General features: G+C 38.2%; 1 protein-coding gene across 5 annotated transcripts in view; it reads right to left on the reverse strand.

The window, feature by feature from the left end:
- Nucleotides 1-11477: 11477 nt before the first annotated feature.
- Nucleotides 11478-17691, reverse strand: part of LOC130456244 (transcriptional regulator ATRX-like) — a 102263-nt gene continuing 96049 nt past the window's right edge. For all 5 annotated transcript variants that reach the window (XM_056809943.1, XM_056809944.1, XM_056809942.1 and 2 more), the window contains 4 exons: nt 17165-17272; nt 14676-14771; nt 13468-13596; nt 11478-12714 (listed from right to left, as the gene is read on the reverse strand). In XM_056809943.1, the coding sequence (XP_056665921.1) occupies nt 12466-12714; nt 13468-13596; nt 14676-14771; nt 17165-17272 (582 nt within the window). In that variant the 3' untranslated portion in view covers nt 11478-12465. The remainder of the gene's footprint in view (nt 12715-13467; nt 13597-14675; nt 14772-17164; nt 17273-17691) is intronic.

Here is a 17691-nt window from a genome sequence, read left to right on the forward strand (position 1 = left end):
ATTTGAACATATAGAAATATATTCCAAGAATAAACTAAGCCTCAACGAAAACTACACTAGTATAAAATACTACTTTTATAACAAAAAAATCCCCAAATCTTTCCACAATTCACGAAAAAAATATACCAAATTACAATCTAAAATCTAATATACCATTATATTTTTTAAAGTCCTTAACTTTAACATCTGCCTCCCAAAATTGTATTTAAAAAATTAATTCCCCCCAAAAGGTGGAAAATCACTACAAATTTTGATTCCTACCATAAACAATGTAATTCCTCCAAACTACAGGACTCTAAATTATCACTTCTTACTCCACCAAAACCAAGCTGAAATGTACCCCTATAATTAAAAAAAAACACCAAAATCCACAAACGTAACTAAAAATGCTACCATTGTGTGTAAATATACAAAATTAAGTTGCTCACTTAATAACTCTCAACAGATTTTAAATACTACACACAATAACCATGTCCAACCCATTCTAAAGTGACTTGAAGTGCAGATCTAACCATGATATCCCTACAATTCAATAAATTCTTCTGGTTTTATGCCATGTACTTATTTTTTCTAACTCCTTCAGTCTCAGAAATAATACTAAATATTGGTTTAAAGGCAGAAGCTAATTGGAGTTAAATTACTTTCCCAAAGTCACAGAGCTAGATAATTTCTGACATAGTACTTGATTTCAGGCCCACTTTGACTTTATAACTGGTATGAGAGAATTATTCATCTTTTTGCTCTTCACTAATCATCCACCTTATCTTAGTCCTGTAAATTCTCTTTCTCCTTGGAATATCCAGAAAGCAAAAAAAGACTTCTTGTTATTATCAGGCAAATTAACAAAATCAGATCATTTGGGGAGCCTAAGTATCACAGGAATTACTTGAGCTCCAAGAAACAGTAGTTTACCCAGGATAATAAATAGATTGTGATACAAGTAAAAGAAATTCAATAACAAGATAATCCCTAAGTGAACTTGCCTTTTGCTTTTTTAGATTTTCCTTACCAGATCTCATCAAAAGAAAAACCATAGGGGGCAGCTGGGTAGCTCAGTGGATTGACAGCCAGGCCTAGAGAGGGGAGGTCCTAGCCAATATACAGTATTGACTCCAAGACAGAAGGTAAGGGTTTAAAAAAAAAAAAAGAAAAACCATAATTGCACCAATCTACATTCCTTAATAGGTCATCTTCCACATGTCTTCCAGGAAGCACATGCATTTTTAGCTTTTCTTTTATTTGAATTATAAATCAAAATGTTGGGTCAAAAAGTATGAACACGGGGGGGGGGGGGGGGGGGGGCATAGTTCCAAATTATTTGCAAAATGGATGCATATTTCCATCTACAGTTCATTGGCATATTAATTATTCTGCAACCTGTATTCTTTTTGTTGTTGTTTTTAAATAGTGTAAAGTAAAACTTGAAAGTTAATTTAATATTAATTTCTCTCATTATTAGCAAGTTAAAACATTTTTTATTTTAGTTAAATCTTCAAAATGACACCTTCATCATTATTCCATTTTCTTCACTCCTTCTCATGTGGTAGCTAATAGAAATCTTGAAACCATGCTGACCAGATGCCATTACAAATTTAAGTTATATTATTTCAACTGGACACTCCTGCCTTGATACTCCACACTTTTAGTTAAAGTCTTCCCAGGTTTTTCTGAAGGTATCTCCTTAGTTCTATCTTATGCAATAATAATATTCTGTCATGATCCCTAATGAATAGGCATCTTCTCAACTTTTATTTCTTTGCCATCACAAAAATAGAATTGCTATAATTTGGAATAGATAGGTCCTTTTGTGATTAAGAATAGGATTGTCAGGAATTTAATCAATTCCAAAAGGATTTATTTAGCAATTTACTTATAAAATATAGAAAGAGTGAAACTAAGAAAATCATACATCAGAAGTTGCTCCACTCATGCTGTCTTGCTGGCCAAAAATTACTAATAAATCTCTCTCTTTACTTTTAAGTTATTTCATGACATGGGCATTGTACCCCCAGAAACTCAGGCAAACTATTATCAGGGAAATTCCATTTCTCCCTTGATTCCTAGTCTAGAACATCCAATGACCCCTCTAGGGTCCTGAGGTGATTGTCCTCCTTTGATCATCCTCTAGATTTAAGATGGACAGAAAGAAGCACCTCCAGGCTACACCTCAATCCTATCAGGCTACATCTCAGACATCTGTCTGTTCCCCAAAACTAAGGAATCTTTATGTCCCCAGGCAGATGATCACCCCACCTCTCCAAATGCCTGAGTGATTAACACTCTCTGTTGTAAAAAGCATAAAATACCCAGAACTGATGTCTTCTGGAGGACAGATTTTCCATGCTGTCCTCCCAAGGAACTGCTCCCCATCTTGCTGTTCCACCTTGCTATCCTCCTGGCCTTTCTCAACATTACTTTCTAAATTAATACATTTCTCTTTTTGTTTTTAAGCTAAGTTTTGGAGTCTCACATTCTTGCAAAAGGTATTCTTCCCGAACCCCAGGTGTACACCTCTATACCCCGCAACATCTGGCACCCAATGTTTGTCCAGGAGGACACAGCTTCTCAAGGAGGAAGGATCCTTTCTTGGACTCTTGAAACCCCATCCTTTGGGTGACATCTTTGTGGGACCTCTTTCATGCTCTCTCTCCCATCGGCCCTAGAAGTCAGTCTAGTCTGGCCCCTGGATTTGGGGGTCTATCGGCTCTCCTTTTTCATACTGGAAGACCTTCTGATGAAGGGGAGACTCTTTATTGCTTCACTAACATGAATGCTATAGGTCGGGCAACCGCACAGTTGACTCTCAGTGTGGAATTGACCATTCCACATCAAAATGGGACAGAGACAGAGAGTACCCTGAGATTCCCCTTTGGGGTATATTCTTGAAAATTGGGAAAAATCGGATCTATACAACTTGAAAAAAGAGAAACTAATATTTTTGTGTAATGTTAAATGGCCATGTTACACCCTTGATAAGCAAGAAGCATGGCCTATCCAGTGCACCCTAACATGGCATCCAACAATTGGACTTGTTTTGCATGAGGAAAGAGAAGACAGCACAACCCTATATTTCAGCATTTATTAAACTCAGTCTGAATCTTGAGCTTAGGAGGGCTTGCCATATGCACCTTATGGAACCCTTGCTGATCCCTACTGGGAGAAGCCCTCCAGAGGACATTTTGGATGATTCAGCACTCAATGGCAAATTTGCTGCCCAGAGGGGAAGGGAGATAACAGCTCCCCATTAGCTGAGGTTCGACCACAGTCTTCCTCTCCCCCAACCTCCTTAGAACTAGCATTCACTTCAGGATCCCCTCCAGGTTCAACTACTTCTTCTTCTCAACCCTCTGCTCCAAAACTCCCACCTTACTCTCCAGGCTCAGAGCCTGAGGCCATTCCCATCTCCCAACCCGGAGCAGACTGAATCATGGTGACAGGGTGTGAGATTTAAAATGGTTGAGGTCTTAAACTGTAGTGATTAAAATAGTAGAAGATATAAATTGTGATAGATATAAGAGAGGGTGAGTAAAATTTGACCGCAGAAATATGTTTCACTACAGTGTCTTGGGTTTAAAATCAAATTATAAGGTGGTCGCCAGGGAAATATTCCCAATTATTCAAATACCCAAGTCAATTGGGTTTTATAGAGATTTTAATTAACAATACAATGAGTAATCAAAGAAAGAGAGAGAGAGTAAGAAAGGAATAAGTATGAAGGGCCTCAAAGCCAATATGGCCTAGACCCAAGTCTTAAAAGAGAAATCAGTCAGTTTTTTAATACTCACCACAAGGTCTGACTAAACAAGGATTCTAGTAACACAAGGCCAGCGTCCTTCCTCAAAGAGTCTTCCAGCCAGAGATTGTTTCAAAGGGCCTCTCAAGAGCCTCCAGAGCTCCTACCCCAAAGGGACACAGCCCCTCAGAGGAGCTCCTCAAGGAACTCTCCTCCAGAATTAGGGTCAGAAATCGAGATCCTCAGAATAAGTCTTCTCAAAATGAGCTCCCTCAGAATCAGAACCAGCTCTTCTCTGAGCTCTTATTTTTAAGGGCAAAATCTCCTATGTCACCTCCCCTAAGTCCTTACATCTACCAATCACTGTAGATGTTTCTAAAGGACCGCCCATTTTGAATTCACAGCTGAGTAGTTTTAATTTCTTTAGTAAGTCAGAAAAAAAAATGCTGCTGTGTTGACAAATTTCTTTAAGAAAAAATCTCTGAATAAGTTATCAAAAAGCAGTCCTAAGTAGGGTGGAGTAGGGATATTCCCAAGGCAAGGAGCCCTCACATTCAAGTAGAATTCTCACTATCTGCTAGGGAATTTTTTTAAGTAGGGGGGAAACCCCTAACATTCATAAGTCTGAGAAATTTTGAGGTTTACAGGGTCCACCTCCTTCTTATGAGAGAGGTGCGCCCCCCCTCCCTCCAGATGGGCTGGCTCGGGAACATGTCCCTTTTTCTATGACAGATTGAGCCCAAATCAAGGAAAAATTAGGCCGCTACTCAGAGAATCACCCCAAATTCATTGATGGGTTTAAATCCCTAACCCTGCAGTTGACCTGTCTTGGACAGATTTGCACATTATTATCTCTACCTGTTGCATCCTAGATGAGAAAAAGTGGATCTGGGATTTGGCAGATGAGAAGGTCCTAGTCAGCACATGGGCAGTCCCTGGTGCCACTGTGGTCCCAGGGCAAGACCCCAGCTGGGACTATAGGAATGGAAGGCATTGACAACTTAGAGATCACCTGATGGACTGTCTCCTGGAGGCCATGAATAGAGGGATGAGGAAATAAATAAATTATAACAAGCTCAAAGAGGTTACTCAAGGAAAGGAGAATCTAGTTCTCTTCTTGTCCCAATTAGTAGAGTCCATGAAACAGTATACAAATGTCTTCCCAGAGAGCGATGAGGGGGCAATTATTGTAGGCCTCCATTTTATAGGACAGTCAGCTCCAGACACCAGGTGAAAACTGCAAAAGCTGGGTCTGGGACCCCAAGCTCCAGTAAACCAATTAGATGTGACCTTTAAGGTTTTTCACAACAGGGACCAGGTGAAAATGGAAGGACAAACCCCTGAGAAACTGTTTGCAGCACTTCACCTCCCTGACCCATGGGTAGAGGCCAAGGGGCTCTTGCTACACCTGATAATCTCCAGGTAGAAGGTAAGATAACTGAGTTTCTCATAGATGCGGGGGCAACTCATTCTCTCCTTACCTCACAGGATGGTCCTTTGCAGTACCAGGTAATTGGAGTTGGGGGTGAGATACTTAGATGTAGGGAAACGGCACCCCTAGTCTGGGCCCAATTCCCCCTTATCTCAACTCAACTTCCCTAGCCACTCCCCTGCAAAAGCCTACAACAATCTTATAAGAAATCTGGGAGAAAGTACCTCCCATTGTCTGGGATAAAGACATACCAGGACAAGCCATTTATGAGAATCACTTAATGAGAAACCTCAAGCCTGATTCTCCCTATCCTCACAGGAAGCAATATCCCATTTCCCCAGAGGCCAGAAAAGGATCACAACCTCTCACAGATAAATTCCCAGCCCATGGTCTCTCACCTTTCCTAGGAGAATGGGGTTACAAGCTCTCTGCCTCTAAAGTCCAACTGGTGTCCTAATCTGTAACTCCCTTGGGACACAACCTAACCCCAAATTCCCACTTCCTGACCACAGACAGGAAACAGGCCAGCCTATCCATACCTGTCCCTTCCACTAAAGGATCACTCTGAATTTCTCTGAGTATGGCAAGGTATTGCCGCATTTGGATCCCCAATTTGGGGATCATTGCAAAACCCCTCTATGAGGCCACGAAGGGGCCTAACTGGGAACCCCTGGATTGGGGAGGTGAACAAAAAGGAGCCTTTTTACTTCTAAAATCCGGACCTTCTGCTACCCCACCATGGGAATTCCAGACCTTGAAAAGCCATTCTTTTCATCTGTGGTTGAGAGAAAGCAATTTGCCCTAGGGGTTTTAGCCCAGTATTTAGGACACAATATAAAGCCATGGCTTACTTATCAAAAGCATTAGATCTGATTAGCCAAGGGTGGTGTAGGGATAATTTTAGTGTTTTGACTTGTCTAAATAATTGGACACCAGGGATGATTCCAAAATAATAAAATAATCAAGTCAGCTGGGAATTATGGAATTTTAATTAATATAGAGAGAAGGAATTAAGGAAAGGAAAGGAGAGAGAGGGAGGGAAGAAGGGAGAGAAAGGGAGGGAGGACGGAGGGAAAGGGAGGGGGAAGGGAAAGGGAGGGAAGGAGAGAAAAGGAGGGAGAGAGAGGGAGAGAGAGGGAGAGAGAGGGAGGGAGGGAAGGAGAGAGGAAGAGGGAAAGAGAGGAAGGGAAGGAAGGAGGAAGAGAGAAAGGGAGGGAGAGGAGGGAGAAAGGGAGAGAGAGGGAGGGAGGGAGGGAGGGAGGGAAAGAGGGAAGGAGGGAGGGAGGGAAAGAGAGAGAGGGAGGGAGAGGGAAGGAGGGAGAAAGAGAGGGAGGGAAAGAGAGATGGAGAGAGAGAGAGAGAGAGAGAGAAAGAGGGAGGGAGGGAATTTAAACTGCTCTGGATCAGGCTGAGCCAGGCAGTAAAGGCGTTGACCAAAGGAGGCCATCTCACTAAATACCAAACTCTCACAATACGACAAATACCAAGCTCTCATAATTGCTCTAACCAGAATCAGGATGGCCAAATCCAGGGCTGAGCCCATTTGAACTGATTTTCTAACCTCTGATGTTCTTTTAGATACAGAAATTCTCAGCCTTGTTAGGTTTTCTAAGCAACTTGGCCCAATCTACCAGGTTTGAAAAGGCTAATCATATCCTTCCCAAGCCCTCAAGAGAAAACATGGAGAGGATCAAACCAGCTAACACCTCAATGGGAGGAGCCCCATCCTAACCCTAACCCTAGCCCCCTTCCTCCTTATTTCAAATCTCCGTTGCTCTAGCCATGATCATTTTCTTACACTTTCTGTCTTTTCCTGTTTTTTTAATCATGCATGTCCAGCCAGAAGGCTGAGACCATTCCAGCCTGAATGTCCTGGATATTGCCTATAGCCAATCTCTCTCTCCTGACAATAGGCAGGGACAGCTCTACACCCATTCTCAGCTCTGAAGGAGCTACAGAATACATGGACCTTCACCCTTTTTCCCTTAGATACTTGGAGGGGAGGGGATAGGACAGCAGGGGGGCACTGAACCTGGTAGGGCCTGAGATTCTGGCCCTCCTGGAGGCTGTGTGGTTCCCCTATGGATGGCTGGGCCTGCCAGATGGTAGGACTCACTTACCAGAAGCAGTGGGGAGATAGCTAGCAAAGAGAATATATGACACCACATATAAGTGATATGCTGGACAGAGGCTTTGCCTTTCATAATATGCACTGAATCTGCAAAGACATCACTTAGAGATGTGAAACATGTGCATGGGTTAATCAAAAAGGGGGACTGAAGGAACCAGGGGGCACCCGGTGAAGAGGGCTGGAGCCAGGAGACAGTGGGAGGCAGACTTTACAGAAATCAAGCCAGGGAAAAATGGGTACAGGTGTCTTTCAGTCCTGGTAGACACTTTTTCAGGTAGGGTAGAAGCATATCCAACAAAACATGAAACTGCCTCAGTAGTAGTTAAGAAATTAACATCAGAGAGCATTCCTGGGTTTGGACTCCCACTGGGAATAGGGTCAGATAATGGGTCTGCTTTGGTAGCCAGGGTGACTCAACAATTCGAAGGAGACCCTGACAAAATTGGTCCTGAGTGTGTTGAGAACTGGGTAAGCCTCCTCCCCTTTGTGCTCCTGAGGGCCTGGTGCACCCCATATGTACAAGGTATTATCCCATTTGAAATATATACCCATTTGAAATTCTGTTCAGTAGACCCCCCTCCCCTCCTTCCTAAATTGGGACTAGAAAATTTGACTGAATGTGATAACCAATATCTGTTCTCTTCCCTGAAGGCTTTAGATAAGCTCAGGAAAACTATCACTCAAACTCTCCGGACCACCCATCCCTCACCCCACCGGATGTGACCTGCCCCTTTTTATAGGTGAAATCAGGAGATTTTGTGAGGGTTCGGAAGATTCCAGCAGGGGCTCTGGAATGGTGAACTGGATCTTACGTGATAATACTGACCACCCCAGAGCTGTAAAGGTGGCAGGAAAGAAACGCTAGATCCACTGGGTGTCTCAACTGAAACCTGTTAAACCAAGGGCAGCAGCGCAAGGAGCAGAGCAGTGGAAGGTCACCAAAAGATCAAGATTCCTAGACATTGAACACTATGGGAAAGGGAGGATGGGGTGGAGCTATGCTTGGACTTGGACTTTTGGGATTTTGAGAAATTAGTCTATCCTTCCAGGTAATTCAATACCAATGGGTCATCAGTAGGACAGGGGATGGGAAGGAATTAATTAGTGACAGACTTTTGATTTGTGTGATTTACTTGGGAGTGAATGGAAGATCCCTCAGACCCTTTCATGTGCAACCTCATGGGGACTCTGTATCTATCAGAAGCCCCTGTCTAGGCTTGCCCATCTACAGGGCCACCGTCATGCAAATCGGGGAGAATTCTATTGTGCAGCCTGGGAATGTGGAACTGTTGCCCGTGGCACCGGGAGGACCCCAATATCATACTACAAAGGGAGCGAAGCAGGGCCTAGGACGTCCCCCTCGATTTCAGGAATCCCCTTTCCCTGACTATTGAAAACCTAGAGGATAAAGGATGGTTACTAGGCTGGACGTGGGTTGGAGGTGAGAGGCCAGGACCCAGGGAGAGAATTTACAGAGTGGCAAATAGCTGACAAGATGCAACCTTCACCAGTCAGCCAGAACCCAAAGGTCCTTGTGGGATTGGGCAACCATTTGAGACTGCCATCAAGTGCCCTCACAAAGAGCGATCCCTCCTCACTATGTTCACAACCGTCTTTTTAGATCTTAGTGAATTAGAAATGTCTTAATTTCCTTGAAAAATCACTGTCCTCTCTGGCAGAAATGGTTCTCCAAAATAGACAGGGACTCAACCTCCTTTTCTTTTAGCAGGGGGGTCTCTGCGTGGCATTGGGAGAATCCTGATGTTTTTATGCTAATCATTCTGGAATTATACAGGAATCTCTGGCCTTGTTCAGGGGAAGGATCCAAGTAAGGACCCGGCTAATGCTCAATCCAGCAATTGACACTCCAATCCTTTCTCTTGGTCTCCATAGCTAACTACTTTGATCATGGCCGGGGCAGGACCACTTATATTATTAATAGTGGGCCTCTTAATAGGACCCTGCCTGATCAACCATTTTATGTCCTATATCCGTCTGAATCTTCAGGCTATTAAGCTTTTGGCCTTAAGATCACATGATTCTCCTCTGTCTGATGAGTCAAGGGTTTGACTCCCCCCCAACAGAAAAAGGAGGGAATGTAGTAGCCCCAGAAAGACCAAAGACGGAAAATTAAAGAGATAGCCCCTTCACCACATTTTTAGGGGACCCTTCGGGACAGGAGGTCAAACTTTTTATGTAGATAACAATCTGGCAGGAGACAAGGAGGAATTTCAGGAACATCAAAGGGTCAGCCAACTGATATTTGACCGACCTTTGTATCTAGGAACCCAATATAACCTGTTCTCTAATCTACAACTGCGTAGTTTTCCACTAGGGAATTCTGCCCCAACTGCTAGATTCTTTATTTCTCTCTTTTATTAATAAATTACGGTTCCAATAATCAATATTCTAGGTGTTGTAAAGATTAAAATTTAGGGGAGACTGAGGCAAATCTCTCTGCAGAGAGTATTATACTTTTTATGAGGTTTATTAAAGGATTAAAGAAAATACAGGGTAAGAAAACACATGCCTAGACCAGAGAGGCCTAGACATGATAATCTCATCATGGAAGAGGCTGCTCCAAAACTGAAGTCCAAAAAGAGACCTCAGTGGGCAGAGAACTCCTTTAAATAATCATTTGTGTTCTCGCCCAGGCAAGAATTCAGTGTGATTACAAAGCACTCTGGAGGCATGGAGAAAAGGATTCTGGAGATTGGAGTCCTGAATTTGATTCTATTTTTACAGTGTTTGAACTCATTTGTGAAGTGTCCCACTTTAGGAGAAGTCTACAGGAGAGAGGAGGCCGAAAACATATCAAGATTTCTAGATTTTGGGGGAATTGGGGTGATGCTGTCAAAATTTGCTAAGGGCAGACTGTCTACCTTTCTCTGGAACAAAAGTTAATGCACTGGGCAATGGGGAGTGTCTCCAAATGCCAAATGCCCATTCCTGTACCCTAAGGCTTTTCCCACCAATAGTGACAAAGTCTAATCCCATACCCATTTGTTTATTTGGTCAGTGATGTCCAGTCAACCAAAAGGGGTGTGTGTCCAACATGGAATCTAGAAATCCCCAAACTTGTGGCCTAGAAAGATTTAGTGATTCCCAGTTTATTTAGCTTGGAGGTAGAAATCTCATGTTTGACCTTGTCACATCAGAGTTCCTCCCTGAGGAAAAAAGGCCTACACTTCACTGATCTCAGACTAACAAACTTTTAAGATGGCATCTCTTTTGTCCTTCACCCAGGTGGCCCAGTCCTTGGCTGGGTCCTTCCCTTTTGTGACCATTGTAAAGCATCAGCCCCTCACTGTTATTCCTGTCTGGAACTCATTTTCCTTTCTTACTATTGTAAAATTAATCAACTATCCCTCTCCTCCTCAGCCCCCATGTTTCACCTAGAAAGGTATTTAAGCTCTCCAATTTCAATGGCTCCTTTGAATTGTCCAGTCTACTTCCCTTGCCTTTCCCAGGGGCCAGAGCAGTCAGAGTTCAGTCCTCAAACTCTTTGAAGTCCTGTGGTAGGCAGCTTTGTGTGGAGACCTACATTGAACCCCTTTATCTTGATTAAAGAATGATTTTGACTAATAGTTCTGTGTTTTTTCCAAGTCAATAATACCTCCTTCTCCCATTAGACTATACCGTTTTGCTGGGCAGGACATTTTTCAATATCTAAATATTTGAATATCAGATCCCTCTAAAATCTTAGGTGATTCTAATTGTGGTTCTTTGGAGTTATAGCAAAATAACAAAATATTTAGATGATGGTTTACTTAGCAAGGCATGCAATTGCAGGAGAAAAAAAATCAGGCCCAAGGCTCTTGATCAGTAAAAGGAATGAAAAGTTATTACATAATTCAACAGTTTAAAAAATTCTGAAGTTTCTTATTGGTGGAGATCAGGAGATCCTGATGTGAAAGCAGGTGAGAGAAGTAGTTGTTACTTCCCCATCCTGTGACTTCCCCCAAATCAGATGATTTTCAAGGAGGTGGACTTTAAAAAATGGTGAATTAAGGGCAAAATGACTATCTCTTTTATTCTGGGGTTCTCAGCCCCTAGAGTACCCAGAATTATGAGTAATGAAAACAATATGCATTTTAGTAATTTTATTTAATTTTATTTAATCATATCTGAAGATGAATAGCTATAGCTACTAAATAACATTTTGAAAAATAAAGGTTAAGTTAAAAATAAAAGTTAAGGTATTGTTTATTTGGTCTAACCCCTTATTCTCTTCACATACAACTCTACTACTTATATATGTATTTGAAAAAACTGTAGGAGGCAAAATAATTTCTAAAGTACCAAAAATATTTCATAGGGAATTTAAAAGCTATGTAATATTAAAATGTTTACTGTCATTGGATTAAAATACATAAGACAACAAAACATTAAAACTAATAAAATATGGAGTAATCGGGCAAAACTGTTTTTAACAAATTATCATTATCTAAAAGCAACTAAAATAATATAACTTAAATGAATTCTAAAAATGACATCTCAAATGTAATAAACACTGCTACATAATTTTCAGTAGATGGAAGTTATTTTTCAAAACATTCTCTTGTATGGGGACAATATGCAGTTTTCATTTCTTAAACATTTCCAATTAGGTTTCTCATGCATTACTTCTATTGAAACAGCTTCTTTCATCCACAATACCAACATATTTAGATAATCCCAATATCAATGAAGTATGCTTGTTTCTGAGTGCTGTCTCTTTAATTTCCATGAAAGATGTCACTTATTTCTAAGTTTTCTCAAAATGGTGACCTCTGATTGGGCACTGTAATTAATATCTTATAGAGGGTTTGTTGTGCTTTCTAAATATCCTCAGCCTCCCATGAATAATTATCATTACTTATGTCTCTCATTCATTAATATAATCTAAACCTTAAAATTTAAGAACTTGGTACTAATATTTTAAGTTAAATATATTGGAATAGAATGAGAAATGAAATAAACACTACTTCAAATAATAATCATCTCAGTTGTCAAATCTTGCAAACAGCACAGGTGATTTCATAATGTAAACAAAGTAAAATTGTGTGGATCTTATTTTTCTTGGATGTTTTCAATTAAACTTGGGTAATATTAATCTCAACCTCAAAATAAAAATGATTTAAGGAAAATCTAAACTTTTAGAATGCATTAAATATTTTTTGATGAAAATCACAATGATTTCCTTTGGGAAGACCTTGGAGTCTTGCTTCTTATTTGTAGTGCTTCCAGTACACTAGAACTTGGCTGATACATTCCTTTCACATCAATATGTTGGTAACTAGAGGGATTTATTACTAGATTTGGAGGTTCTGGCATCACAGGGTAGTGACTTGAAGAGTCTTCTTGATTTAATAATTCTTCACTATATTGTTGTAGAAGCTTTTTATTCATTCGTATCTGTTGGACACAGCTTATTAACTGTGAAAAGAAATGGTTTTTTGATCTGAAATTAAGAAGCTAAATTTTGAATTTTCTTTCTTTTTAACTCAAATTACATTATTTTTGTTTGAATAAGTTTTTCAGAAGCATATATGAAAAATGACTGAAATTAAAAATTGGATGGTATTCACAATTGGATTTTAAATAAAGGAAATAACATGCAACTTTCTAAAAATTTACATATAAGGCATATAACAGAAAATATATTAATTTACTCTAATGACATAATGATAGTGATTTTTCCCTTTCTTTCTTCCTTACCCTCTCTGTCATACCACCCCAATGTATAGTGAATAGGTTCCAAGGCTTCAGAAGAGCAGTAAGGTCTATGCAATGGAGATTGAGTTGTCCAGGGTCACAATGGCTAGGAAGTGTCTCAGGGTCAGATTTAAAAGTTAGACACTCCCATCTCCAGACTAGGCACATACACACATACCCAAATTATTTCAACATAACTAAGTTGAAGATTGCTAAGCATCTTCAAAAACATTTTGCAAAATACTCTTTTGTTTGTCTACTAAAAAAAAGCTTATTTCTACATAGTAACTTCTAGTCTAGAACCCTACTTGCTTACAGATTAACTGCTAACATAATTAGCAGTGAAATCTGTGAGTTTCTGGTAGTAGAAACACAATATATTGTTTAAAGTAAAGTATAATAATACCTATTGGTCATTATTTGTCTCAAAATTTCTAAATAAGGAGCTTGATGAAGTCTATAAAATAAACTTACCATCTGCTGTCTTATTGATACATCATTGTAGATAGCTTCTCTGTGCTTAGCATCACGTTCCTGATCAGCTTGCTTACTTAAAGCCAGGGAATAAATTTGAGCTTCTGTGAAACATACATTTTCTTTCCGCTATAGCAAAACAACAAAACAGCCATAAATTCCCAAGTTGATTTTATTGAATCAAATCCTAAATACCGCCCCCCCCCCCCCAGACACTATTAGGACAAAAAGTGCCTGGAAGAAGGTATTTCTCCTAATCCTATTTGTAATGAGTATACAAATATAGAGGAAAGGATCAGGAGATCAGGATGGGAGTAATCAGATAAAATACTTTTATCAGAAATTATAAGATAGGTAAGTATAAAGGAATTTATGAATAGACATGAATAGAAGAAAAGCAACAATAACAAAAAACCTCCCTAAAAAGGAATTTAAAAAGAAGGGAATGATGATAATGGGAATTTAATCAAAACTTTTATTACTTCTGAAGACAACTGGAATATGAATGAACAAATAGGGGTAACATGTGTAAAAATAACAAAAAATCATTTCAGGAGAGCAATGTATGACTACATAAATTAAGCAATTTAATGCTTATGAATTTTGTTCTGCTATATAACATTAATTTCCTCCCTTAGACTGTGTACTCCTTGGGAACCAGAGAGGGGAATTTCTGTTTGTACCCTCAGAACTATGTTAAATAAATATTTTTTTATTCATTCACTCAAAATTCCATTCAAAAATGACAAGAAGAAGCATGGAAACAAAACTGAATTTGTTGGTAGACAAAATATACACTAAAGCATCCAAAACTATACCATAAAAAACCTTAAATTATACCTTATACCTTAGATGAACACATTTTAAAATGAAATGTATATTTGATGAAGTTGAATATGAAATGATATACAAAAGGAAGAAAGTAGAAAATAAGCACAGAAAATTAGTTAAATGGAAAGGGAGTGGGGAAACTATATAACTGCAAAAAACAATATAAGGGGACAAGTCAAGATTTAGAAATACATGTGAAAATCTAGACAATTAAAAAAATAATTTTAGCAGCAGATTCCAATAAGTCATCCCCCAAAAAACTTTCCATAATTTTATTGAATGATGATTTACTAAAACTATTAATTAAAATAAAATAATATAAATTGTATAGGAAAGCTAATAGCGAGGAAATAAAGCAAGATAAGCATTTAACTTACAACAGCTGAAATGATGTCTTTGAGAGATAGGATCTTCATTGATTTCATATTGTTGGTTGCTTCTGCTACTTTTTCTTTGCTCTGATTAATAAGATCCTGAAAGAAATAGATTATTTCAAAGAATACACATATATAATTTTAATTGCATACAGTAACAACAGTATTCTAAAATGATCAACTTGTGATAGGGTTAGCTATTATGAAGAATACAATGATCCAGGACAATTCTGAAACACTGACAACAAAGAATGCTATCTACCTCCAGAAAAAGAAACAATTGGAGTCTGAATGCAGGCCAAATGCATATGATTTTTCAATTGTTTATTTGCGTTTATATTTTGTGGTTTTAGTTTTATAAAATTACTCAATTATGAAAATTAACCATGTGGAAATATGTATTGCACTAAAATACATATATATAATCCAAATCAAACTGTCTGCCTGTGCATTTTAAATTTTAACCCATACCTTCTTAAAATTGACAGAAGGCTGCTTAAGGGCTAAGGAATGTGGTTCAATTCACCTGTCCAGGAAAAAGGCCAAAGCTGAACCCCATATTTCACTGTGCTATGCAACTGCCAAAATTATTTGCACAGGTTATCTTATAACCACTCAGATTATATTGTAAAGTCCTTTTGTTTGGACATATGAAGTCATTCACTACATGAACTTTTCTCACTTTTATAGATTTCTTACATATTTAATTTAATAAACTGTACAGTCCAGAGAGGCTACTTGCTAAGTCCTCTTCAAAGTGCAAGCTCATTTCTTATCTCCCTGCCATTAATACTTGTTGGTCCCCATGGTAGGAATGCATTCATTTCTCATTTTGGTGAAAAGAAATTCCTGGCTTCCTTCAAGACTCCATTAAAGTACACATCTTCAAGAGGCTTTTCTGGTACTCTTTGCTCACAATCAACTAATAAGTGGTTTTACTTTTTATTTGTATTTATTGTTTAATTATATTTTATTTTTCTCAATCAGCAAAAACCCACCCACTTCCTCTCTAATTTTCTCCACTCCTGAGAATGTAAGAAAAAACAAAACCTCTATTACAAATACATATTACACTTAAGTAAAACAAATTGCTGCATTGACCATAACCAATAGCACTCTGAATCATTCACTATTCTATCAGAAAATCAGTAACAGATTTCATCATCAGTACCTTGGAATCTGTCACTTCATTCTGTATCAAATTTTTGTATGTTTTTCTAGAATTCTCTAGAACTCTTTACTTCATTGTTTCATATACTATTATAGAATTCCATTACATTTATAGATTATAAATGGTTCAGCCACTTCCCAACTGATTTGTACCCCCCATAGATTCCGATTCTCTGCCATCTCAAGGAAAAAAAGGTTATATCCTATACACCTGAAATTAGGATTTGTTTTGTCACTATTCCAAGATAAAATTTTTTATTATTCACATTTTACAGTTGAGGAAACTGAGGCAGAATGGCTATAGTACTTTTTGGAGGACCTGAGCTAAAATTCTACCTCAGACTATGTGATCCTGGACAAGTCTAAATATCTAAACTCTCCAACTCTTACTATCCTCAACTGTAAAATAAAGCTATAATGTACCTACCACCCAGGTTTACTGTGAGGATTAGAGAGATGATATATGTAAAAATGCCCTGAGCTTATTTTGATGAATTCATCAATTGATCTAGTTGAACGAACTATATTATCTATCTTAAAAATAAAATGGCAGATGATTCCTAAGTCACAATTATACATAAAATATAATATATGCAAACTATATAAACACATGACTATATAATGCACACACATACATGTGTTATGAACATACACATATTTATATTGCTTCCCAGATTTGAATCTAAGCTCTATGTGATTAGATACTATGATTCTGTGTTCATATTCAAGGTTAAAATAAAAATCTTTATCTCTCTTTAAAAAAATCTCTCTCTCTCTGTCTCTCCCTCTCTGTCTCTGTCTCTCCCTCCCTCCCTCCATCTCTCCCTCCCTCTCTCATTTCCTTACTTTCTTCTCTCTATTTGTAAATATACTACCACAAAGCCATTCTGACTTGAATAAATTCATTGGGATTTAGAAATTAAATTCCTTGCAACCAAACACTCAAATATTCAATCCAACCTCATTGTATTCACACCCCCAGGACTGCCCTATGTCTATCTACCTTTACTTCCCCTTTTCTTGGGACTTTTTGTGCTTTTTCTTAAGATCTATCTGAATCTTAAACATTACAAATCCAATATTAACAAATGAAATAAAAAATAAAAATCACTGCATTTATATTTTTACATATATCTTATTACTTATCTGGAAACCAACAGCTCTCTGAGAGAAGGGCCTCTTTTTAAAAAAACCATGAATAGTCTACATAAAAAAATTCTTAAAATGTAGGAATTTCATTCATGTTCATTGTCTAAACTTCAAACTAATTTCAAATTTCTGTATTTCAGATTCAGATTTATATCTCATTTTTTAAAACTTACTTCCAACTGTGGATCACTCAGTGATGAGATGGCTTCCATATCAAAAGGAATAAATGGAGGCTCTGAGCTGAAACTGACAGAGGGCAAAGTGAAATGCATAGAAAGTCCCTACAAAACAAAAGAAGAGAAAAATAGTTTTCAAATATTAGGATCTGGACTTAAAATTTTAATATTACTCATTGAACTTTGGAGAATTTTTAAAATGTCTAAATCTGGGAAATTATTACCATACAAAAACTTACATTTTCATATATGTAAATATATGACAACTATAATTTACTATAACACAAAGGAAATATAAAGAAATCAAAGAAAGAAAAGCATGGTTATGGCTATTCTTTTCTCATTGGAAATTCCTCCTCACTTAGGGAATGACACTTGAATGTTTCAGAGAAACTCTTAGTGAAATGAGAACTAGGAGAATCATTTAAACAATAAAAATATTGCAAAGACAAAATATTCCATCTGTTTCCCATCTCCAAATAATAAAGTGATAGATTAAAAGTAAAAAAAACAAACTACATAAC

This window comes from Monodelphis domestica, assembly GCF_027887165.1.
Source record: "Monodelphis domestica isolate mMonDom1 chromosome Y unlocalized genomic scaffold, mMonDom1.pri SUPER_Y_unloc_2, whole genome shotgun sequence".
Lineage (NCBI taxonomy): Eukaryota > Metazoa > Chordata > Mammalia > Didelphimorphia > Didelphidae > Monodelphis > Monodelphis domestica.